This window comes from Eurosta solidaginis, chromosome 5 (assembly GCF_040869045.1).
Source record: "Eurosta solidaginis isolate ZX-2024a chromosome 5, ASM4086904v1, whole genome shotgun sequence".
Taxonomy (NCBI): Eukaryota; Metazoa; Arthropoda; class Insecta; order Diptera; family Tephritidae; genus Eurosta; species Eurosta solidaginis.
Window position 1 is genome coordinate 215,532,051 of NC_090323.1, and position 25,549 is coordinate 215,557,599.

At 36.7% G+C, this 25,549-nt stretch overlaps 1 protein-coding gene across 24 annotated transcripts in view; it reads right to left on the reverse strand.

Moving 5' to 3' along the window:
• The window catches only part of Rdl (Resistant to dieldrin), a 210,632-nt gene that overhangs the window by 101,704 nt on the left and 83,379 nt on the right, over positions 1 to 25,549 (reverse strand). For 17 of the 24 annotated variants that reach the window (XM_067788157.1, XM_067788153.1, XM_067788170.1 and 14 more), the window contains 2 exons: positions 14,312 to 14,409; positions 8,634 to 8,701 (listed from right to left, as the gene is read on the reverse strand). In XM_067788157.1, the coding sequence (XP_067644258.1) occupies positions 8,634 to 8,701; positions 14,312 to 14,409 (166 nt within the window). Of the gene's footprint in view, positions 1 to 8,633; positions 8,702 to 14,311; positions 14,410 to 25,549 lie in introns of those variants that run through there. The other 7 variants (XM_067788171.1, XM_067788168.1, XM_067788164.1 and 4 more) reach the window with 2 other exon arrangements.

A 25,549-nucleotide genomic window follows, 5' to 3' on the forward strand; every position in this document is an offset into this window, starting at 1 on the left:
ACGCCTTTCTGCTTCTGCTTTTTTCTTCCTGAAAAGGCGTCTCGCTTCCCTTTTCAACTCACGATAGCGTTCATACACTCCTCTTGTCGCGCTCGCTTTTAACGTAGCCCTGTAGGCAGCGTCTTTTCTTTCGGTTGCAACGCGGCATTCTTCATCATACCAGTTGTTTTTTCGTGGCCGCCGGTAACCAATTTTTTCCTCGGCGGCAGTATGAAATGCTTTGGAGATATGCTCCCACTGCTCCTGTATTCCTTCAGGATGAGTTGTGCCCTCAGAGAGCAGGTGTGAGAGTCGAGTTGCGAAATCATTGGCAGTCTGTTGTGATTGAAGCTTTTCGACGTCTAGCTTTCCTTGTGTTTTTTGTTCCTTGTTTTTAGCCGCGTTGAGGCGGGTGCGTATTTTGGCTGCAACGAGATAATGGTCCGAATCGATGTTAGGTCCTCGGATCGTTCGCACATCTAAAACACTGGAGGCATGCCGTCCGTCTATCACAACGTGATCGATCTGATTGCGAGTATTTCGATCAGGAGACAGCCATGTAGCTTGATGTATCTTTTTATGCATGAACCTTGTGCTTGATATGACCATGTTTCGAGCACCGGCAAAGTCAATCAGCCTCAGTCCGTTAGGAGAAGTTTCATTGTGTAGGCTGAACTTTCCGACTGTAGGGCCAAAAACTCCTTCTTTGCCCACCCTGGCGTTAAAGTCGCCAAGCACGACTTTTATATCATGACGGGGGCAGCGCTCGTATGTGCGTTCTAATTGTTCATAAAAAGTGTCTTTCACCTCATCGTCTTTCTCCTCTGTCGGCGCATGGGCGCAGATGAATGATATATTAAAAAATTTTGCTTTTATTCGAATAGCGGCGAGACGCTCGTCCACAGGCGTGAACGCCAGCACTTGGCGACAAAGTCTCTCTCCCACCACGAATCCGACGCCGAAACTGCGCTTATTCGCATGGCCACTCCAATATATGTCACAATTTTTGATCTTCTTTCTTCCTTGCTTCGTCCAACGCATTTCTTGGATGGCGGTGATGTCAGATTTTGCTTTGACGAGGACATCAACCAGCCGGGCATCTGCACCAATCCCATTCAGGGAGCGGACGTTCCAGGTGCATGCCCTCAATTCATTGTCCTTCAAACGTTTGCCATGGTCGTCATCAATAGAGAGTGTATTTATCCGAGGCTTGTTGTTATATTTCATTGGAGTATGGTTTTACGTGGCGGGTCCCAAGCCCAGCGCACAACCCGCTCAGCGGGGGTGAAAATATTACTTGGCACGTTTATATAGCGAGCCGCTTGCTCCAAGACAGACGCCCGCTTGCAGCCGCACCTAGAGGTGTACAGACGCTGCCGATGAAATCTCCCCCGGCTAGCCCTTAAACCGATTATGTCAGAGTGGCCTAGCCAGGTTGTCGCCTTCTCACATTAGCTCACCGCTAAACGGGTGTTTAGCGGCTACCCAGAGGATACTTGGCCGCAAGCGACCGGCAGTAGTGAGCTGCTTGAACCGCATGCAAAAGAATCGCTCTGGCCATTCCCAGGTGAATGGCGGTCAGAAGCTTTCCCCACTTTCGTGGACTTCTACACACGGCCCCACCCTCTTTCAATCTCACTAACCCCGGGCTAATCCCCTTTTCTTTAGTGGCCGATGCTGCAGCGACTCAAGCTACTCATGCTACTAGAGGGGGGAGGATGGGGCGGCGTGATGGCCTGATGGTAAAAGGGTACAATGTGGTCATATAACACTGTTCCCGATATGGTCTGTCTTATACCTATATGGTGTTCGTTACCGCAACGTACCACTTCTATATGCAGCAAAGGATTCCCCGTACCGTGACCAAAGATGTTTACAGCTCTGAAACTTATTTAATAATGATTTAAAATTGACCCCATCATGTTGACATCGAATGTTTCTACTTATCGCAGAAACAGTAAATACGATTTTTCAGTTTCAGATTGTTCAGTTCTAGTTAACTACCCTATACTATAAAATGACAAAGATAATAATCTATCTGCGGGTCAATTTTCATGTAAATCTGATTAATAATTGAACTAACTAGGTTCACTTTGCGCCACAAGAAATCGACTGCAAAGTGGAATATCACTCTATCTTTGCTGCCGTTTCGGAAACACCCTATCTCGGAAAATTTTTGAATAAGGCACTAACTCAAAACATGAACAAATTTTTAAAATCGTTTGTTCTTCAACCAAATTCTGAGTTAGGGGGGCTTTGAAGCTTATCCTGAAATAGGCTGTTATTCTAACGTTTTCTAAGGCAGGGCGTTTTCGAAACACTGGTGAATTTGGTGCCCGATAAATTACGTATACGCCACGTACGCTGCTTGCACTAACAACTTGCATTACATCACAGTTTAGAACAAGAGACATAAAACGATATAATGAAACGATAATAGAAACACTCTCATTTTGTTTGTATTTGTATAAGCATTTGTATTATAAAAATAGTTTTTGTCCTATAAAATTTATATAACTGCTTGATTACTAATACACATAAATAAATTTGCTATACAAATTGCATTATGTCGAATGAAAACCAAATCAATCTAAATTCTCTTCTTACTTCGTTAGCTACACTTTGCGTCTTTTGCAGTTTATTAAAAAAATTTATATTTTATATATTGTTATCGTTGTTTTGTGTTTGTTATCTTTGGGCTCTATAAGCTGATTTATTACTTTATCTCAGAGTGCGTAGCAAGATACAAGATGACAATACTAAGCAAATTCAACATTCAACCAAAGCAAGAAATTAAGAAGACAATTTAGATTAACAAACACAAAATAACTATGAACGTATATATGTATAGAAATAATAGCAAAAGGTTGTGTAAATGTAAAATGTAATGTATGTGTGAATTTTACGGATAGTTTACATATATAGTGTACATGTAGGTTCAGAATGAGTATATAATTATGCGTGTACTTGTGCCAATTTAACAAACATTCGAAATTTTAGTGATTTTTTGTTACAATATTTGAATGTAGTGTTGGTTTTATTTTTTGGTGACACACATTGAGTTTGTATTGCATAAACGTCTTAATGGAAAAAAGCTAAAAAAAAACAAAAAAAAACGAAAATATTATGCGGCTTCCACGCAAATAACGAGCATAGTTTCAATCGAACTCTAAACGAATTAGTCCTTCATGGGTATTTGAAATGCGGCAGTTGACGTTGATTATCATTTAAAATAAAAAAAATATTTAATTCATATTAAAGCGTATTAATTTAATTTCGCGTACATTTTGATATCTAAGAAGACTTGGGTGGAGCGGGTTTATGGAATAACTCTAAAAGTGTTAGATATCAAATTAAAGGCGCTAATAAAGCTTTCGATATGAATTAGTTTTTTCTCGAAAGGCAAAACGGTTTCTGATATAAAAATTGATTTAAAATCGATTCAAATATCGCAATAGTTAATTAGTTTTTTTTTTTTTTTCAGGGAAATAACTGTTGCAAGAGAAACGAATAAACGGGCTTTTTTAACCTTTAGTAATAATATATTGACATATTGCTTGTGAAAAACAACTATTAAGAGAACTATTTTATCAAGGTCACGATAAGTGCCTAATATAACTAAAAAATTATTTTGGTTACAAATAACCATTATAACAACCAAATTTGGATTGTGGTAACGAAAATGTGTGTTTTGGTTATAAGTAACCATTATAATAACCACAAGATATTTTTTTTTGGTTATCAGTAACCAAAAAGTTCTAATTTTTCATATTTTATTAGCAATTAAACACTGCATATATTTCCAGCTTATTTCAAGACTTAAAGAACGCCTTCATGAAGATAACTTAATTTTTTTAGCGTATATTTTCTACGTTTAAAATTTAAGACATATAAGTTATTGTAAATTCTTGTTATTTGCCTAGCTTGAGTATAAACTCATTCCTTCTTTTTAAGCTCATACAGATTTTTTGTGTTGGAGTTGTCTGAAGGAAACCTTTTTGAACCAATGTTTGAAGGTTTTCCTTTGTACTCATATCAGGTAATGAAGTTAGGAGGCTATAAAAGTTTTGACATATGCTGCTATCCCCGAATTTGTATATTCTGCAAAACGTATACTTCTGACGTTGAGCAACGGTTTTATTGACGTAAATATTGCCTAGAACCTTTTCAAGCCATGAAAGCTAACTGAGGAAACCATAACCATGGCCAAGCGTTGATCGTAGTCATAATGATGCAATATATTAAAAGAGCATACAACTCCTTGCGTATTCTTGATATCATTAGCCTTAAAAAGTGCGACATAAGTTCTTCCTTCCCTGATCTAAATGAACAAGCAGTAAAAGTGGGTGTAGCTATTGCAAGAGTAGCTACTGTAAGGACTGAATCGGAATATTAATGCTTTGGCAGCTACGCCAATACTCCGAAAAGTGGAGGATTTTGCCAATTTTAAGGCCATAATTAAAATCAGAGCCAACAGCTCACCTACATAGAAACCGAGATATCGCTCAAATTTGACTTTGCGAGTGAAAGTTGGGTATTACGTATATGTAGCGTAAACAAATAAGCTACCTCTTTTTTAAACTTGAATCACAGAAAGTACTATTTTTTATATATAAGCCCCCATATCACCCAGGATATCGAACAATGAATCACTCGTGTCGTTTGAGTCACAAAATAAAATATCTGCAACAAGTTGGGTAAAGTTGGGACTGTGGCGGCCGGGTGTGCTGGAGGCGTGCTCCGCCTACCACACCGAAGACCCTCTGCTCAAGAGCCAGGCAATGCCACACTAAAAATTTAGAACCAAGAGTTTTTCTAAGCAGGGTCGCCTCTCAGGAGTGATTTGGCTAATACTTGAAGTGTAGTTTTGCTTTGAAAAGCTTCTCAGTGAAAGCTCATGTGCATTGCATTCCAGAGTCGGCTTTTAACCCTGAAGTTATAGTTCCAGCAGTTTGTAGGAAAACATAAAAAAAGCACGACGCAAATGGAAGAGAGGTTCGGCTTAAATCACTTCGGAGATAAATCGCGCCTTGAACTCATTTATTTTTTTATATTAAAATCTCTAACATTATTGTGAATCGTAGTTTAGCGAGTAGATTTCACAGGGTCCCATAGACTTTGTGTCTTGCTGAGGCTGTCACTTCTTTATAAGTCACGATGTTTGTCTTGGCATTCATAGGACATCATCCAGCCGGAAAATATTACTTTCCATAGTAAGGGTTCTGACTTTTCTGTTGCATGCCCTTAAACAAAATGTTTATTGCATTTTCCAAGATATATCATTGCAACACGATATAAAAATATAAAAATATATGATTAATGTTATGCGGTAACCATGGAATAAGCAAAGATATATATTCAAATTTGTGAAGAAAACAACAACGACATCACTGCTAAATAATATGTAAATTAAATTTTATCAAAATATGTTTTATACAAGACAATATATATAGTATCGCCTACCCTAGGTTAGGTTAGGTTGAAGTGGCTGCCTCCGCTGTCCAAGCGGAGACTCACGTAGGCCGTTGTGGCCCGTTGTGCTACCACGCGATGTTGTTTGTGTATGCAGATTCAAGCTCCGCAAGACCCCCGAAGGAGTGTCTGTGGAGGCATCGGTACCTGGTTTCTGACAGCGCGGAACAGTGGCACACATAGTTCTCTACGCTATCTATCTCGTCCTCGTCCTAACAGCTGCGGCAGAAGTCATTTTTTTGTAGGCCCATATAGGCACCATGAGTACCCATGAGACAGTGACCTGTGAGAAGGTCCACTAGTGGACTTATAGAGATACGGTTTAACAGTATCACCGATTGCGATCTCTTTTCATCCAGCTTAAGCCAGATTTGCTTGGATATTCTACATGTAGGTTCCACGGCCCATCTGGTGTTTGCTTGATGTGTGAATAGGATCGCAAGCAGTGCTTGCAGGTGTTTAGAGGAAAGCTGGCCCAACCAGCGGAGGTTATTGTTTGCAGATTAGTGCCATCCCTAGCTAGCTCGTCCGCAGCGCAGTTTCCTGCCTACCCTAGGTGATTACCCCAATTATAATTATTTTATTTGAAATTCAAAGGAAAATACATTCAAGTTGATACCCATATTGACTTAAGTCGTTTATTTTTCGGTATATCAATTAAGCGTCAACCTTCTCAAAACATAGTGGCAAAGTCCAAATAAAAATTCCAAAAAAATTTTTCAATTATCTGCATACCGAATTTCAATCGAATTCTTTGACGGCATTACAGCATAGTAGCGGATACACAAATGTACAGGAATAGCTTTTTAGGCCCGGTTTTTCAGTACAAGTTCAACTCAGTTTGTCAGTTAAACTACGTGTAAACTTAGTCTGTAGTTTTTCAGTCCACTTTAATTGAAGTTTAAGCCGAGCTTAAGTGGCCGATCTGGCAGGGTTTAACTCTAGTTAACCTATCGATGATTTGTGTTCGTTCGAAATATACCCAACAAGCATTTGGGCTTGAGTACCTTTAGAGCTCATGTTATTAATAGCATACTTCTAAGATCTCTAGAGTTGTTTCGAAACAGTTGCTCAAGTTGAGAATCACAGCGTACTCAGCAAAGGAAGGAATTTTTTATAAAGCGAAAAATGATATTACTTAAGTTCAAAAACTTATCGTTCCCAACTTGTGATTCTTTAAATGGAATCAAGTGTAAGATTCCAATACTACAGTATTTTCACAAAAATACAATAAAATATATATAATTTACTTTTGATTAATTACGTTTCAATACTGCTTCCAATCAGGTGTTTAAACCTTGGCGATTTTTTTTTTCAACTTCACCTCAACTCGAAATGGTATGTAGGATATCAACTGGAGAAAGGTGTTGAATATTCATTTGAGAACAGCACATTTCTCAAAACCTATCAAATATTTTGAAAATGCCATTAACGTGGCAGATCAACTCGAGAACTATAAATTTTACAACATTTCTCAAAGGTTGGATAATCATTGGAGAATGAAGTTGGATAACAATTCGAGAACTATCTAGTTTAAAGATAACTAGATAACGATTTTGGACATCACCTCCAGAACTAGATATATATTTCGCTGGAAAAATATCTTTTAAATGTTTGTTCGATAAACAAAATCCAACTGTTGTCGTATCTACAAATTATCTAGATAAAAAAAAAAACAATGTTGCGGTACAAAAATGTCTACCCCAAAGGCGGCCTTAAACTGTGACTGGAAAACTGCTCAGTAGTTTAACTGGAGTTAGAATTTGTCCAGAGTTTAAGCAAATTTAATTTAAGCTTAACTTAACCAGCTACTCAAAAATCGGGCATCAAAATGTATACCGTAACAATACATGTTTAATTTGTCTTCAATAGGGCGACTCCTAGTCGTTCGACTACTTTTTGTACTAGCTTTGAGGTAAGGTAACAAACCTAACTATGAACATAAAAGATACCGCCCGAAGCGAGTAAATGAACAATAACGACATAATAGGTTCCCAAAGAAGAACCCCGTTATTATAGAACATACCTGGTTGTCAAACCATATCGCAAAATAACGGTAATTAAAAAAATGTGTTGATATAATGCTTATTTATAACGAAAAAAAAATTTTGGTTACTATAATAGTTAAGGAAACCCGATAATGAATTTTGGTTGTTGTAATGGTTATTTTCACCACAAAAAAAATTTTATTAAAAAAAAAAAAACATTTTTCTTACAACTTTGGTTGAAAATTCCGTAAGAAATTACAAGCTTATTTTCTTGCAAGCTTTTCATACACAAGAAAAAACATTATTTTTCGTTTCTGCATTTTTTACAAACTAAATCTATTAAAGGAGTGTTTCGTGTAGACACGACCAAAGTTTTTGCCTAAAATGTCTCTTATTCCTTTTTCATAGATTCTGATTGAATCAATGGCTTCATAATGTGGGCCGTTTTTTTGTATTTTATTTTCTCAACAACTACTTACGCTGTAAAGATTATAAAAAGCAAATACAAGTAAAACAATCTAGTTTCTAGAAATAAAATTTTAGTCGTAAAACATTCCCTCTACTATTACCAAACTTATGAAATTTTTTTTTCTTTTATCATTATTTTTTTATTCTACTTTATAAATAAAAACATAAATGATTCAAATTTAAAAACAAGAATGAAAATCGCAACAGTAATAAAAACAAATATTCGTTTTTTATTAATTTTTAAGAGCAAACGCTAGCACAACAATACTAATTCGACAAGAAATTAGAGAACAAGAGAAAAATAACAAAAATTTATAAATTATAATATAAAATGTAGTAAATATTTGCAAATATTTTCAAATGCAAGGTTACAGCGCACAAATATTGCTTTTCTTTCACAAACAAATCAAAAAAATAATATGCACCTTGTATATAGTTAAGTGAAATTTCGCAGCACAAACAAAAAAAATTTTAATTATATGAAATTTATCTCAACTATTTTGCAATTAGTATAAAAAATTTTTTAAGAAAGTATAAACTATTAAAAGGAAAATTTTAAATGTAAGTAATGCAGACGCAAAAATTTTTCATTTATTAGAAGACAAATACGTTCAAACTAAGAAATGCTAATATTAAGAAAAAAATCAAAGTAAACTAATTGTAAACATTAGAAAATTTTGTGTTTTTTTATTGTTTGGAAAAGGTACGTTTGGTCATATTTTGTACCATTTTAACTTCAGACAGCGAGCTGATCGATAGCACATACATCGTGACTCCGACTTCAACGGGAGGTCCTGAAACATGGATGTGTTGAGTCATTTTAAAAAAAGACATATTAAATTCACAAAATAAGCAATATGTTAACTACAAAATTAATACAAAGGCGAAAATTATTTAAAAGAATATATAATAAAAATCAATATTTTCTTTATGTATATAATATCGAAAGATACGCGATTCTTAAATATTTTTGAATTAAATTTTATGCTACCACTGTGATGAGTATATTTGAAGTGTAAAAAAATGGCGCTTTTCTTATTATATGTACATGTGTGTATGTATGGTAATTAAATGCTATGACAGTGTTATAATTTTGTAAATTATTTATATAAACATTTTTTTTTTTTTTGAGATTATGTTGGTGTGTGTTTGTTTGAATGCGGTTTATCAAATGCAAGATTATTTTTACTAACGATTTTGTTAAGTTAATTTAAATAAGATAGTTAATGAATTGAAAACATTCAAACTTCGGCTTTTAATTTTTTTATTTTTTATTTTCTTCAGTTTAAAAAAACCGCATCTTTCGAACTTGTTTAGCCTACATCGCACTCTAGCAGATTATAATTGTAGCTAAAAATTTCACTTGTTAGTACATCACAAATCTGGAAAAAAAATTTATAATACATATGATGCTATGGCATCTGCCGCAGTGCTGTGAAAATCAATTGGCAAGAAACAGAATAGAAATACAGATAATGAAGGCAAACAAACAACAGCTATGATAGCTAAACGTAGAGAGAGTAAACGTGGCCAATGAATAACTTAGCAGTTCCCGAAATGGATCCATACATTGAGCTTTTTTTCATTTCTTTCTATCTAATTTCAAACATTTTCCATTAAGAAAAAATTTATCACAAAAATGATAATAATAAAAAAAATTTTGTTAGGCCCTCAGCTCGATTTGAACACGCGGTCTTACAAATCAATTAACCGATAAAACAACTAAAATATTTTTTTACTGTATTTTATTTTTGTGTTGTCTAAAATTACTTATATATTAACCCTTTGGCGGGCAATGGTTTTTGGAGTTACGTTTCCCTGGGTCACTTGCCATATCTTCGGATCCAATAGAGGTAAGCGCTTCGGGATTTCAGTAAAATATTTAAAATCACTAAACGATTGAAATTCTTTGATAAAAATTATTTTTAAATTTTTGCGGATACTTCCGTTAAGTCCTATTTATAAAAAAAACTTTATAGCAAAATGCAAACCAGTAAATTCCGTCTTGACGGTTTACTCTGAGCTAGGCTCTGCCTTACAAAGATTCGGCTCCTCTTCTGAGATATCATCTGAACTCTCATCGAAATTTACATCTGTGTCATCGAGGACATACAAATCAACATCGTCCTGCCCGATTTCATTTTCACAATCTTCAGTACTTGCAACTCTCGGTGGTCCATTTTCCTCATCGGACTCATCATCTTAACCTCAAGATCTTTCGTGTTCCTTATTTGGCAATATCTGGGTAGTTGCCGTACTCTCCCTCTTCGCTGAGGGTATCAACTTAAAATTCAGCATCAGAATCGAGTTCTTCAAAAAGTTTAAGAATTCGATCTCGTTGTTTGTTGGATCCATTAATTTTTTTTTTTTTATTAAAGCAAAACACACAGTTCTCAGACTTATTTTATATCTCAATTCATACTTTATAATTATATTTTTGTTTGTAGATATTCACACTTCTTCATATAATTTTTACTTTATTTACATTACAAATTTTCTTTTTTCCCACCGAAGAACTTAACCGTTCTGGTATGACGCAGCTCACTGAATGCATGAAAAACTGACGTCATATGCCGCATTGATTCTATGAAAAAGTGCAAGCTCAAGTTTGCATAAAGTTACTTTTACTTCTGTATAACATAGATTTCAAATGAATAAAATTTATGAGGACACTTATTTTGCGAATCTGTAAATTAACATCGAATTGACTGCGGGAGCTATAGGTTTTCCATATATCCAAAAATAGTTTATGACGGCAAACCCTGTATTTTTAACCAAATTTGACGGCATTTGCCGCTTTGTCCGCGAAAGGGTTAAATACTCCCAATTACCAAGAAATTTCCGAAGCTAAGTAGTTACCGGCGGGCAAGTCAAATTAGGAGAGGTTCATTACGTCAGGTTAGGTGGTAAGGTTGGGCTGCCAGCGCGTTGCGTGAGGTCCGTAGTAACACCAGAAGTTTACTGAACCACCAAACTGAAAAACCCTCTCAAAAATCAGGATCTATGTTGTAAAATAACTCCGTCCTCTGTGCAAATACTGGAAGCTTTCTAGGACTTATGCGATTTGTTGCAAGGCACGAGCACATAACATGCTCTACCGTTTCCTCCTCCAACCTGCACTTCCTTCATCTGTTAACACTAACCAACTCTAATTTAAAGGTCATTAGTCTAGTCTACAGTCCTCCCTTTTTAATGATATAAGCAACTTTGTTAGTCTAAAGTTGCAGTATTCTTGTTCGATTATGTGCACCTCTCTCCCAATCTAATTGGGACGTCTACGGAGCAGGCTTCAAGCGATACGCGCTATTTAGCTAGTTCATCCGCTTTTTTATTCCTATTTTTTCCCATATGCCTTGAGATTCATTATGTCAATTCTATTGACTTTTTGCGAAGCACTATAATTTATAGGCAACTTGTTGATTTTTGGGCGTAGGTATTGCTCGTTTACGTAACCAAGAATTCTAATTGAATTGTTGTTATGCTTTGTATAAAAGAAAGAAATACATAAGTTTCTGCAAGGAAGGGGTAATCCTACATTGATTATTTGGTAGAGCTACTAGCCAGTTCTACTTGTAATCTTAACCATCGCGTACTTTAAGCAGAACTAAAATTCTCACATAAAATACACATATGTTCATAACGGAGACACCCCTACCCAGTAATCTAGCAAGCATTCTTAGTACTTTTCTGTCATGTAAAGCTTCCCAATGCCAGATACCATTCGAATTGGGCGAAAAATATGTAGGTCCCGCTAATTCGTAAGAAAAATTAAAAAGTTGTACGACACAAATTGGAAAAGAGTCTCGGCATAAAATCGCTTCGGAAGTTATCGCGCCTTGTATTTATTTAATTTTTACTTGTTTATAGTATACCTTTTTATGGTGTTGTATAGACAAGTTCGAGCTAACTTCTTCACCTTAATTTAGTAACCCAAAAATGTAGTGCGGCTGAAATTGTTTAATATTCTCTAAAGTTTTTATAATTAAAATGCAGTCCTCCTATAATAAATTCTGATCAGTTCTTGTCGAATCTGAAGCTATTGTATTGGGCTTTTCCGGCCTAAGTTTTTTAAAGTTCGAAATAAAATTACATTATTCCACTTTTCTAACAGAACGTTTCGCTAATAACTTTTTATCATCATCATCGTTCTTCAAATAGATCATCTAAATCCATTACCGAAGTGATACGAAAGCCAAGTAAAATCGACACTGCTTCTAAAGTACTAATATGTCGGCCTCACTTATAGTTTTATTTATAATAACAAAACCGTAGCATAAGTGTATCGAAAATGGGTGGAGATATCTCGAATATTGTTGTTAAGGTTCTCATAATCAGCTTCCACTTTCTATTCATACTATACAAATACATTTGACAAATTCCCGGATCCACTCTTTGGACTTCAAGACCCTGGTAGGTTTGAAGTGTACGTTTGTATGTAAGTTAGACCTCTACTGATGCAATAGTGAAAGTTTACCTCAGTTATGTGTAGTGGGTCCTAAGTGATGCGAGTACAAACTTAAAGACTATTGATTTGGAGTCTGGTTGTTTCATAAGAACCCCTTCTATATATTTTTCTGAAATGTCTTCAATGTATAGATATCGATTTGTTAGAATTTTATTGCATTTATAGATTTCGCGGAGGTTCGACTTTTTTTACAGGACGTACAGTGCACGCATTTTTTAACAAAATGTTCATATTTTGAGCTTTCTTTTTAGTGTCATCTATGAACAAAGCACGATTATCTTAACATGGAGCTTAGCTCATTTACCGAAGACCAAAAGTTTACTAATATCCCGAGCTAGCGTGCTATAAAAATAAAACTTTAAACTTTTAAAACTTAAGGTAATTTAAAAGTTGTGCAAGCTGTAAGTTGGCATCTGAGTATGTAATGTTCGGTTACACCCGAACTTAGCCTTCCTTAGGTTAGGTTAGATTAGATGGTAGCTGCCCGGATAAGGAGAGCTCACTTGGACAACACGAAGGTCGGTTGTGATACCACATACACCAAAAATAACGGTGACTTAGATCTAGCTACTTAGAGAATCGTTGAGTAGCAACTATAAAGCTCGGAATGATACCGATCTCAACTTTGGATAGATTCTCGGGAGATGCAAGTGAGTCGCGACCGGAATACTTTCGCCTAGTTCTGGCAAAAACTGGACAATCAGGAATAAAGTGATTTGATGATTCCACCTCATCATCCTCCATACAACTGCAGCAGGATGGAGTTTCCAGTATATTGAGTCGTACCGCATGGATATTCGTCGGACAGTGCCCTGTCAAAGCCCCAATGAACATTGATAGGTGAGCCTTAGTGAACCCAATTATTTTAGCAGACCTCCTGCCATCCACTTTCGTTCAGAAAGTCTTGCTACCCTGCAAGACGTGGTGTCCACCCAACGTTTGCTGAGCTGACTCGAGGCCCAGCTATGGAGGAGCTATACACCATCATTCATCCAGTTCAGTTGTACCGATGTGGGCTAAGAGACCCGCTTGACAGTTACCCGCAATATCACTATGGCCCGGGAGCCAGATAATCTTAATTGTAAAATAATTCGATGCAATCGATATCGAGGTCAGGCACTCCCAGACTACCCTCGATCGCACTGTAGTTGAGCTCAATGCCTTGATAGCCGCTTGGCTATCAGAGTAGATGTTAAATTCCCTAACCGTAGTAGCACTGGATAACATTCCATCCACCGTAATCTTAATCGCAGCAACTTCCGCTTGGAATACACTGCAGTGATCAGCCTTCCTTACTTTTTATAATTTGCTTTGTATTCATTAAAATTTTTCTCTGTTATTTAACATAGTAAGTTGAACTTAGTTTTAAAATGGAAATATCTCCGTTCAATTTAGTTCAACCCTAAAGCCGAAGTTTGAACGTTCTCTTTATATGTAGATATGCGTGTATATATATATATATATATATATATATGTTTGTTTGTATGTTGGAAAATATGAAATATGTGAGTATTTGTCATATAAATGTGATAAGAAAAGTGAGAGTTAAGCATTCCTTAAGTAAATAAAATATATATTTTTAAATGTCGATTTTAATTTCTATATGCATATTATAAATTAGTTGTAAATATTTCTTCCTAAAAAAAATCGGCCACACTATTTTTATTGTTCATATCTAAATTATTTTACTAATAACCAATTGTTTTTATTGTTCTTTATACAGTTTTGGAAATGAATTGAAATATAAATTTATTAGTTCCCCTCAGCTTAGTGATTCATCATATATAATTAAATGGTAATTACTAAGTTTACAACAACATTGTTTTTAATTTTTTCAAAGATAAATAAAGATGATAGAAACATGTTTTTTGCTCTATAACTCTACTTTCATCTCATCCTATATTATAATTTATAGAATTACTGAAAACATGAAACTTACCTCCATAATTAGGTCTTACTCTTTTGTCGTAACTAACACTAAATGAATCGAGTATAGCGGATATGTTAACATCGCCCAACATGCTGCCGCCACCAGTCCTGGAAATTAAAAAAAAATAATAATTTTTATTTATAATCGAATTAAAGTTGAATTTTAAACCCAGCTCCCAGAAGAGTTTTTGAGATACGCTATGAAATAATTTTAATATAGTAGATATAAAGACTGCCAACCCCAAGATTTCGGGATCTCGTTAATTTTTGGTCGGAAAATATAATTATTATTTGACTGCTATCCAGGTGCCTCCGGGATTAGTAATATCTTATGAGATCTTAATATATAAAAAATACGTGTCACACCATTTTGGCCGCGATGGACTCCTAAACTGCTGAACCGATTTTGAATTTGTTTTGCACTACGAGTGTATTTTGATCTATCTTGAGAGACAGGATATGTTATATCTCAATTTACTTTAGTCGCAATATTATTTTATTGTAAAAATTTTTGTATTTGTTTATACGTAATGATAAAATTTTACGTATACTCAGTGGCACTCATATTTTTAGGTGGTGCGGATATACTTCCGTGTAATTGCTTGGTGCTTAAACAACCTGCTTATCAATAAAAAATATTATAGCGAATGACATCAAGTATAGCACATCACCAGGACCGCCGAGTGGGTGGGGGGTTTCTGAGGGGGCCCGCGATTTAGAGGTACTATGACATTTTTTTTAAATTCAGGAGAGTCTTTAGTTGTGCATAGGGCAATTTCCGTACCCCTGGGTGACTAGGGTCTCGAGATATAGGTCAAAAAGTGGGCCAGTGAATGCCTAGACAGTGTTTATACAATATGGATATCAAATGAAAGCTGTTGATGAGTGCTTTAGTGCAGAGTAATATATTATCCAGAGACGGACTGGTTCTGGGATTAGGACTAGGACTGGGACTAAGACTCGGAGTGGGACTGGGACTGAGACTCGGAGTGGGACTGGGACTGGAATAAAATGCATACCACCCTCTGGAACAGGCAATAAGGGATGCAGAAGACTGAGAAGAAATTGAGAGAAGAGAAAAGAGAGAAGGAGATTGAGAAAGAGGTAGAATGAGACGAAGATGGAGATAGATGAAGCGAAAAAGACGGAGGGAGGAGTGAATAAAAGGATTGGGAAAAAGTGAAGGGGAGGAGGGCAGATTCAGACGGAAAAACTTATTAAAATATATGCAGATAGGCCAAATTTAGGGCAGGACAACGGCTGCCGGGTCTTCTTGTATAAAATATAAAATTAATATTCACAGTCTCTTTATTCAGAGACGTAATTTCTATATTTTCTATAAATTTTTTGCACCGATCTTGCTTCAAAAATTTACTTTTTATTCCTTTATAAAATTTAAACAATTTTGTAACTGTATTATTTTGTTTTCTTACTAAAGAGAGAATTACATTTCTCAGTAACTGAACAAGTCTCGTTGTTTATACTTATTTCGCAATAAGCAAATATTTATTCCCATTTTTCTAGCTATGCTATGGAAAAATTATAAATACCTTAATCACGGGACTTATCTCTAAATCCTGATATTGCAACACCAAAATCCCGAAAATCCTGTAGTTGTAAAAAACCTGGACTGTAAAAATCGAATAATTGGCATACATATACGGTACAATGTTTCATATTTCAACGCAAAAACTTCTGTGAAAAACCACCTATTGCAGAACTGTCGTATAAAGATATGGTACTAGTGATTCATAACACTTTGCAATATTTCCAACTAACACTTTTATCACTGTGATATTATGCGAAATGAAAACTACCTCTTGTGCGGAGCGAGTACCAACTTCTTACGTATGAAGTTTGATGTGTTAACCCACAGTTCTAAAACTGGGGAACTAGTGATTTTTAATTAACTATAGCTCGCCTAGGAGTTAAAGTTAAACCAAAACACAGGCAGCTTCACCGATACCGACAAATTGTTATGTAATTATCGGCTTATTATAAACAAGGAACTGTTGTCGGTGAAAAGAAAGCTGTTTTATGTCATAAATTGATATACGTAAGCCAAGTGTTGTCAACGTTTTTAATTATGTTATATTTCAGTGTTAATATAGCTGTAACATCTGTATCTTTAGGCTCGCAGAGATTCTTAATTTTTTGAATTGACGGTGTAACGAAACATAATGACAGAGAGCTGCAAAGTTGCAGCTTTTTGAATATAATTTCGAAATCACTGCATAAGACAACTAACTCCTTAATCTTTGAGATGCTGATTAACAGCATTCGTTGAGTTTCTTCTTTTTCTTGAAGTATTTCATTAATTTGGAACCAATTGTCTACAATAGATTTAAACATATTAAAATTTGAGTTCCAGCAGGTAGGACATTCACTTTGCAAAGAGGTTTTCAGCTGTTGTTGTCTTTTTAAAATATTTAACAATTTTTTTGCAAGATTGTACAAGCCCGGACAGCTCTTCGGCTTCCTTAAAAGAGCGTTCGAAAGTATATGCAAGCAAATGACTGCTACAATTTTAACGAGCATTATCTTCCAAAGCTTTGACTATGTTTGAAACTCTGCCCGTTAAGAATTTAACCTCATCCGAATTCACCAAACAAAGTAGGCAACTTGCTCAAAATGTTAACACCGGTGGAACGATCGAAGTCCATAGACTTCATACAAAACACGACGTCATATAATTTTAAATTTCTTTGGTAGTGCAAGGTAACTCCCAAAAAATTATTTTGCACATAATTATCCGTCCATAAGTCGATTGTGGCAGATGCACCACCGCTTTGAACAATTTCGGATATTTCACCACTGATTTCTTTTCTTTTTTCATCTGCTAGCTTCTGTGCCTTCCGCGAAAGAGTTATGGGATCTGGAAGTAAGTCTTCGAAATCGACACCTTCGCCGTATTTTTCTCCGATTTTAATAAGCCATTTTGTTAGCTTTATAAATCTGGAACCGCTAACAAGCGAAAATGGTTGCAAGTCTTCACTTTTCCATTCGATACACGTAAAAATGGTTGTATTTTATCCTCTGTGGAAACTGTTTTCAAGCATTTAGTTTCTTTCAGTAACTGGCAGCATTTATAACGGCGCAAATTTGACGATTGCTTTGGTGAATATTTAATTAGTTTTGACCACGTTCGGCAGGGTACATAACACTCCAAGATAGTTCCGTCTTCTTTAATAATTTCAGATAATATACCCCATATCACACTTCTGCCATGGCGTCGCGGTGACAAGGTGTAAATACTTTTATTTATTTGTTCTAACACAAACACTTGTTCGTCTGGCATTGCTGAAAGTATTGTTTGTATGCCGAACTAATCTTTACTAATTGTCGTGATTTGAATTTATTCTACACCAGCCTTCGTCTGATCATAAATGCTTATGTATAACATGTTCGATCATTGGTGCGCAATCATACCTATGGAGTCAAGCAAGCAGAGATGCTGAGTTTAATCATTTCTGAGTATATTCGCTTGATTAAATGTGAATAGAAATTTTGTTGTATGATGAAATCAAGCAATCTGTGATTTTGTCCATTCTCTGGTCAGAATTGGTAAGAAATTCTACAAGCCGCTCGAAACAACCAACGTTTGTTTAAAATGATGCTGGAGAAAATTGTAAAATCTGCAGAACTTAAACGCTCTGGAGTAATCTTCCATATATATCTATTTGTTCAGTTTGAGTAGGAAGCTGGTGTCTTTTCTATCCAATCATGGCCATAAGGACCTCGATTCTTCGCAGTCAACCCTGTTGGTCTGTAGCAAGTTCGTTGCCCTGTACTTATATTCCTCGATTCTACCCAGGAGATAACTCAGCGGTGGTTGGACGGAGCAATCCACTTCACTTTTGTCCAAATCGGAACTTTCCTAGCCATCTCATCTGCGATGGAGTGATTCAATACCGCTGTGCCCAGGAACACAGCAAAGAGAGACACCAGGATGGCTTATAGAAACCAGCGAGGCTCGACACCTCCGCATGATATCCGCTTTTATAATGTTAGACTCTTATGCCCTTAAGGCGGTTTGGCTGTTGAAAAAGATTGTTACGTCGGTGTCGAGATCATACTACCTTGAAACAACTTTGCTGCTCTGTCTATGGCATAGACCTCAGCCTGGAATTCACTTCATGCGTCAAGAAGTCGGAAGGACAAGCTTAACTGAAGATGTGTTGAGTACATCCCAGCTCCAGTTCCCTTTTCCATTTTCGAGCCATCGGTGTAGATTGTAATGCTCGTGCCATTGTCCGGGCCTTCTTCCCATTCCTTCCTTCAACGATATCGTATGTTCAGAACCTGGAAGTCCAAAACCACTGCAATGTATTCGGTTTTGGATGTTAGGTCGGTTAATATATGTCATATCGTCCAGAATCGTCGCGTGTTCATGCATAGCCGATTTCCATATGTTGGATTCTCTTAGTCGTAGAGCTCCTCTTGCGGCTAATTCCTGCAGGAAAACTTGTACAAGTGCGAAGTGAAAGATTACATTTAGCGCTTCCTGAGGTGCGCTGCTGACGGCCCTTGACATTCCCAGGCATGCCAGCCTTTGTACCTACCCGACCCTCTGTTGATTACCCTTTTTATTTAGCGCCGTCCACCAGACCAGACTTCCATATGCTGCTAGAATGTAGTTTTTTTTTTACAACCCGCCTATGGAAGCAGGGCAAGAGGGAGGTCTCCACTCCGTTTGAAGGACCATGGGAAAAATTACTTAAATTCCTTTTGTGTGGCCAATTGTTGCCATTTAACTCAGCAAAGGAGCGACCGTCTCTCCTGGTTGGACAGATATAACCATATAAGCGGTTAAACGCCACCCAGGTAAGTAAATAAGGTTTGACGTTGTCATTGACAGGTAGCATATCTTATATTTTTGCTTTCTTATAACGAGTTCAAAAGTTTGTTTGAGGTTTGTTTCTTGTGGAGCTGCAAAGGACTGACGAATTCAAACACATTTTTTATACCTAGTTGTACTTGTACATAGGGTATTATAACATTGATTGGAGAACGGTTGGTTGTACAGGCATAAAGGAATCGAGATATACATAGACTTCCATATATCAAAATCATAAATATCGAACAAAATTTGATTGAGCAATATCCGTCTGTCTGCCCGTTAACACGATAACTTTAGTAAATATTGAGACATCTTCACCAAATTTGGTACACTAGCTTGTCTGTAACCAGAAAAGATTGTATTGAAAATGAGCCAAAGCGGATGGTAACCTCGCCCACTTATATACAACATTTTGGTAAACACAAAACCCTGATTATTTAGTAAATAATACACCTAGAATGTTGAAGTTTGACGTATGGACTGATATTGAGACTCTTGATAAAAATTCGGAAAGATTTTTTAAAATGGGCGTGGCCCCGCCCACTTGTGATAAAATCAATTTTACAAATACTATTGATCATAAATCAAAAATTTTTAAACATATCGTAACAAAATTTGGCAGAGTATATAAGGAATGGCCTGAAGAAAAAATAACGAATTCGGTTGAGGACTACGCCCACTTTTATATAAAAGATTTTAAAAAGGGTCGTGGACGAATAAAATAAGCTATATCTTTGCAAAAACGAGCTGTATATCAATGGTATTTCATTTCCCAAGTTGATTTATAACAATAAATAGGAAAAACTTCAAACTTTAAAAAATGGGCGTTTCACCACCCCTTTTATGACTAAGCAACTTTCTGTTTCGTTTTTACATTTTACAAAGTTCTGAAAAATTAGTTCAGAATAGAACCATATGTATATGTTTTATTGCGCAGCTTTGTAACACTATTAAGCACACAAAACAAACAACAACAGCATTTCAAGTGTACAGCTGGGTATGTAATGTTCGGTTTAACCCGAACTTAGACTTCCTTACTTGTTCTTTTCTAATTTTAATTAAAAAAGTTTTTTTTATTTCAAGCTTCACGTCATTTATCCACATTTTTGTATAAAATTGCGTAAAACTATAGAACACCAACAAAGTAAGCATTTACATAGAGATTACATTTACGCAGTGTACTACACAAAAAGTCCCTGCAGCGCAAACATTTGGGTGGAAATCAAAAAAGTTTCAGGAAAACTTAAAGACAAACAATAATTAAGAAAATCTAGCGCGTTTCGCAACAAAATGGCAATAATACCTTAAACAATAAAAAGCCACATATTAAGTAGTATTTATATATAAAAATTGGTATATAAATAACAAAAGAAAACGAAACTTCAAAACTGCAAAATGGAATTGCAAAACCCGAAAATAAAAACATAAAAGCAGATAAAAACTTTTAAATGAAATCTTGTTTGACTAGCAGAGGCAGCGCAGTGAAAATTCACAAGGACTTTGTGTATGTACGTAGAAATAACTTTACATAAATAAAGGTGCATACATATGTAAGTATGTATGTATTAGTATATTAGTATATAAATATGAATTTAAGTATACATATATGTATGTTTAGACATGCGCATACATAGCGATAAACCTGTCCGGGAAAACAATAAACACGACGTTGTTGTTACTGCTTAGAATAACAGTACTACACAGAGAGAGATTGGCTTATTTGTTGTTGCGGTAGAGAGACAAAAAACAATAGAAATAAAAAAACCTTGACTAAACTGAGGCCAAACCAAGCAACACATCCGATTAAGCCATGTGTTTGTATACGAGGTTAAATGCCAATGCAAAGGACAAAAACAGTAAACCAAAAACAAAACAAGTAAAATACTATATATACCCAAAAAATGTCTGCAGCAAAATTACAAAATCCAACGAAGTTGGCAACTCAATAGAATATGAACAAGTAAGGAAGGCTAAGTTCGGTTGTAACCGAACATTACATACTCAGCTGAGAGCTTTGGAGACAAAATAAGGGAAAATCACCATGTAGGAAAATGAACCTAGGGTAACCCTGGAATGTGTTTGTATGGCATGGGTATCAAATGGAAGGTATTAAAGAATATTTTAAAAGGGAGTGGTCCAAAGTTCTAAAGGCGGACCAAGGGTGACTCTGGAATGTGTTTGTACGATATGGGTATCAAATGAAAAGTATTAATGAAGGTTTTAAAAGGGAGTGTCCCTTAGTTGTATATTTGAAGGCGTTTTCGATATATCGACCAAAATGTGGACCAGGGTGACCCAGAACATCATCTGTCGGGTACCGCTAATTTATTTATATATTTAATACCACGAACAGTATTCCTGCCAAGATTCCAAGGGCTATTAATTTCGCCCTGCAGAACTTTCTCATTTTCTTCTACTTAACATGTTAGGTGTCACACCCATTTTACAAAGTTTTTTCTAAAGTAATTTTTTGCGTCAATAAACCAATCAAATTCCCATGTTTCATTCCTTTTTTCGTATTTGTTATAGAATTATGGTATTTTATTCATTTTTAGTAATTTTCGATTTTGAAAAACTGGGCGCGGTTATAGTCGGATTTCGTCCATTTTTTTGTACCAAGATAAAGTGAGTTCAGATAAGTACGTGGACTAAGTTTAGTAAAGATATATCGGTTTTTGCTCAAGTTATCGTGTTAACGGCCGAGGGGAAGGACAGTCGGACGACTGTGTATAAAAACTGGACGTGGCTTTAACCGATTTCGCCCATTTTCACAGAAAATAGTTATCGTCATAGAATCTATGCCCCTACCAAATTTCAGAAGGGTTGGTAAATTTTTGTTCGACGTATGGCATTAAAAGTATCCTAGACAAATTAAATGAAAAAGGGCGGAGCCCCACCGATTTTGAAATTTTCTTTTATTTTTGTATTTTGTTGCATCATATCGTTACTGGAGTTAAACGTTGACATAATTTACTTATATACTGTAAAGATATTAACTTTTTTTTTTAATTTGACTTAAAAAAAAAAAATTTTTAAAGTGGGCGTGGTCGTTTTCCGATTCTGCTAATTTTTATTATGCATATTGTTACGAATATTAGCAAAACTAAGGAGTGCTGCCAGCTCTAAGCCGATCTAAGCAGTGACGTGAATGCACATCAATAATTCAATCATTATGTATCTACATAAACGAATAAATAATTGCGTCTACACATATGTACACATATGTACACATTCCGACGAGCAACATTTACATACAAGGCAGCAAGAGATGAGATGTCACACACCGATGAATTTACTTATACGCTTATGTGTGTGCGGGAGACTGTAAACTACAAACACATGCATATACCTTATCTGAGTTGTCACAAGAGAGAGCAATAATTTGTGCACGTAGTTGTGGCTGGCGATTTTGTAGCCGAAACAACTAGTAACTTCTGGAAATCGAAGAGCCTAGAAATATGCAGCGTAAACTATAAAAGCGGCGCCAGCGAGTAAGAAGTAATTCAGTTTGATTTGAATTGTCAAGCAGTTACGAGTAAGACGATATCTAGCGAGCAATAGCACTATTATTTTGAAAGTCAGTTTCCTTTAAGCTATCAGTTTGGTTATTAAGCTATTCGTTGCACAATTTGAGTGTTATTGTGAAGTATTTTAATAAAGGCCATTTTTCCATTATTCAATATTGGAGTTATTTATTCGACAGTTTAGCGATACGATCCTAGCAAAAGGGCAAATAAGAGGATTTGCAGGAAATTCGTTACAATTGGTGTCAGAAGAGGAATTGTTGAATAAATTCCAAAGGACAACAAGGACATGGCAAAGTTCGGTGAATTGAAGATCCAGCAACTAAAGAAGGAGTTGGAAACCCGTGGATTGAATACAAGCGGCGTTAAACTTGAACTTCAGGCACGGCTACGAGAGGCAATGGAAGCAGAAGGAATTGATGTGGAAGAGTATGTCTTTCACCTTGATGGGGAGGAGACAACAAAAATTGAAGAGAAAAACGAAACATCGCAGACGGTTACCAGCACAGATTTGAACATGATTTTGGCTGCAATATCTGCTCAAACATCGACAGTGGCTTCTCAACTGGAATCGCAAAAGACAGATATAACATCTCAACTGGCATCTCAACTAGAGGAACAGAAAAAGTATATGTCATCTCAACTAGAAGAACAGAAGACGTATATGGTATCCCAACTGGAATCGCAGGAAACCCGTATAACATCACAATTGGAAGAACAGAAGACATATTTGGCATCTCAACTGGAAGCGCAAGAGGCACGTATATCTGAAATGTCGGCACAAATTTCGGAACAGGTATCAGCGCAGCTCTTTGTGAAACTGGAAGAGCAGGATGCAAAAATTTTACAACTCGAGGACAAAATTGATGCCGAAATAGAAGCGTTAAAAGGTCGTATGGAGCAGTTACAACTAAACCGCCCAGCTGTTTCAGCGAGTAATCCAAAGGTAAAGACACCATCCTTTGACGGTTCTGTTCCTTTTCAGGTCTTTAAGCTACAGTTTGAGAAGACCGCAGCAGTGAACCAATGGAATGCTGAAGATAAAGTTGCAGCTCTGTTCGTGGCACTGAAAGGGCCTGCCGCGGAAATCTTACAGACCATCCCAGAGTACGAGCGGAACCACTACGAAACATTGATGAGCGCTTTAGAGAGACGTTACGGAAGCGAGCATAGGAAACAGATATTCCAAATTGAGTTGCAAAACCGCTACCAAAAAGCAAATGAAACATTGCAGGAGTTTTCTTCAGATATTGAAAGATTGGCTCATCTTGCAAATGCGGACGCACCCGTGGAATACACTGAAAGGGTAAAAATCCAGAGTTTCATAAATGGCATACGGGACGTGGAAACGAAGCGAGCTACATACGCAAACCCAAAGCTGACATTTTCTGAAACGGTATCACATGCATTGACTCAGGAAACGGCCTCACTATTGAGTAAACCAGCATACAAAGCTCATCGTGTAGAAGTGGAAAGACCAGATTGGGTAGACACTATTTTGGAAGCACTGAAGGGATCACAACAGAAAAATGCCGGAGTTATTAAATGTTTCAAGTGCGGCAACCCAGGTCATATTGCACGACATTGCAGCAGCGGTCCCAATAGCTCCAACAATGTGGGTGGTCGTAAACGCAAAGCTGGCGGAAATGAGCAAGAGCATGTCGAATGTAAAGAACGAAAACTTGCCCCGGCTGTTGAATGTCCTGTGATATCTGTGTTGCAAATCGGAAGGAAATCAAGCAGTCTTACCGTCAGAGGGAATGTGGATGGTAAAGAGCGTGTACTGACTGTAGATACGGGGGCATCTCATTCCTTGATTCGATCTGATTGGTCTACAGGAGAGTAAAGTCATTACCTGGAGCAAGGTTGCGTACGGTAACAGGCGAATATAATCAAGTCCAAGGCGAAGTGGTATGTGAGGTATTAATTGGAAAAGTCATGGTTCTACACAAATTCGTTGTGGCGGAGATCGTTGATGAAGTCATATTGGGAGTGGACTTCTTGGTTGACCATGACGTCAGGATCGATATGCGGAGAAAAATTATGCGCTATAAGAACCAGGACATACCACTTAACTTTAGTTTGGAAAAAGGGTTCAGCAGTAATCGGGTACTGGTGGAAAAGACTCGACAAAGACCACGAAAGTCAAAAGCAAAGGTTGATAGATCGAATGGGCCAAATAAATCAAAATCAAAAGTACCTGCGAGAGAAACACTGGCATTGACAAAACCTAAAAGACGTAGGAAAATGAAGCAACGAATTTTCGAGAAGGAATGCGAGGGTAGTTTCAATCCAGAGCGCACTACTGTGGGGAAACGTGGGAACGATACTGATTATGCAAAGCAAATCCGTCCAGCGCAAGCTCTACAAAGTAGTTCTTCATTGGCCAAGCAACAGAGTGCGAGAGAACGATCCAGAATAATGAGTAGTAAGATGGAACACAGGTACGACAGGGAAAATAATTCGGAAGGTTTCCGGAATGGAGATTTGGTACTGTTAAACAACCCTCACCGGCGGAAAGGTGTCCCAGCCCAATTTCGGTGCAGTTGGGAAGGCCCGTACAAGATTGTGAAGAAGCTCAGTGATACCATCTACCGCATACAAAGCATTGAGAAACCACGGAGTAGAAGAGTGGTACATTTGGCGATGCTAGCAGCGTTTAGATCGAGAGATTTGTCTGATCGGGACGATCAGACTTAGGTGGAGGGCAGTGTTACGAATATTAGCAAAACTAAGGAGTGCTGCCAGCTCTAAGCCGATCTAAGCAGTGACGTGAATGCACATCAATAATTCAATCATTATGTATCTACATAAACGAATAAATAATTGCGTCTACACATATGTACACATATGTACACATTCCGACGAGCAACATTTACATACA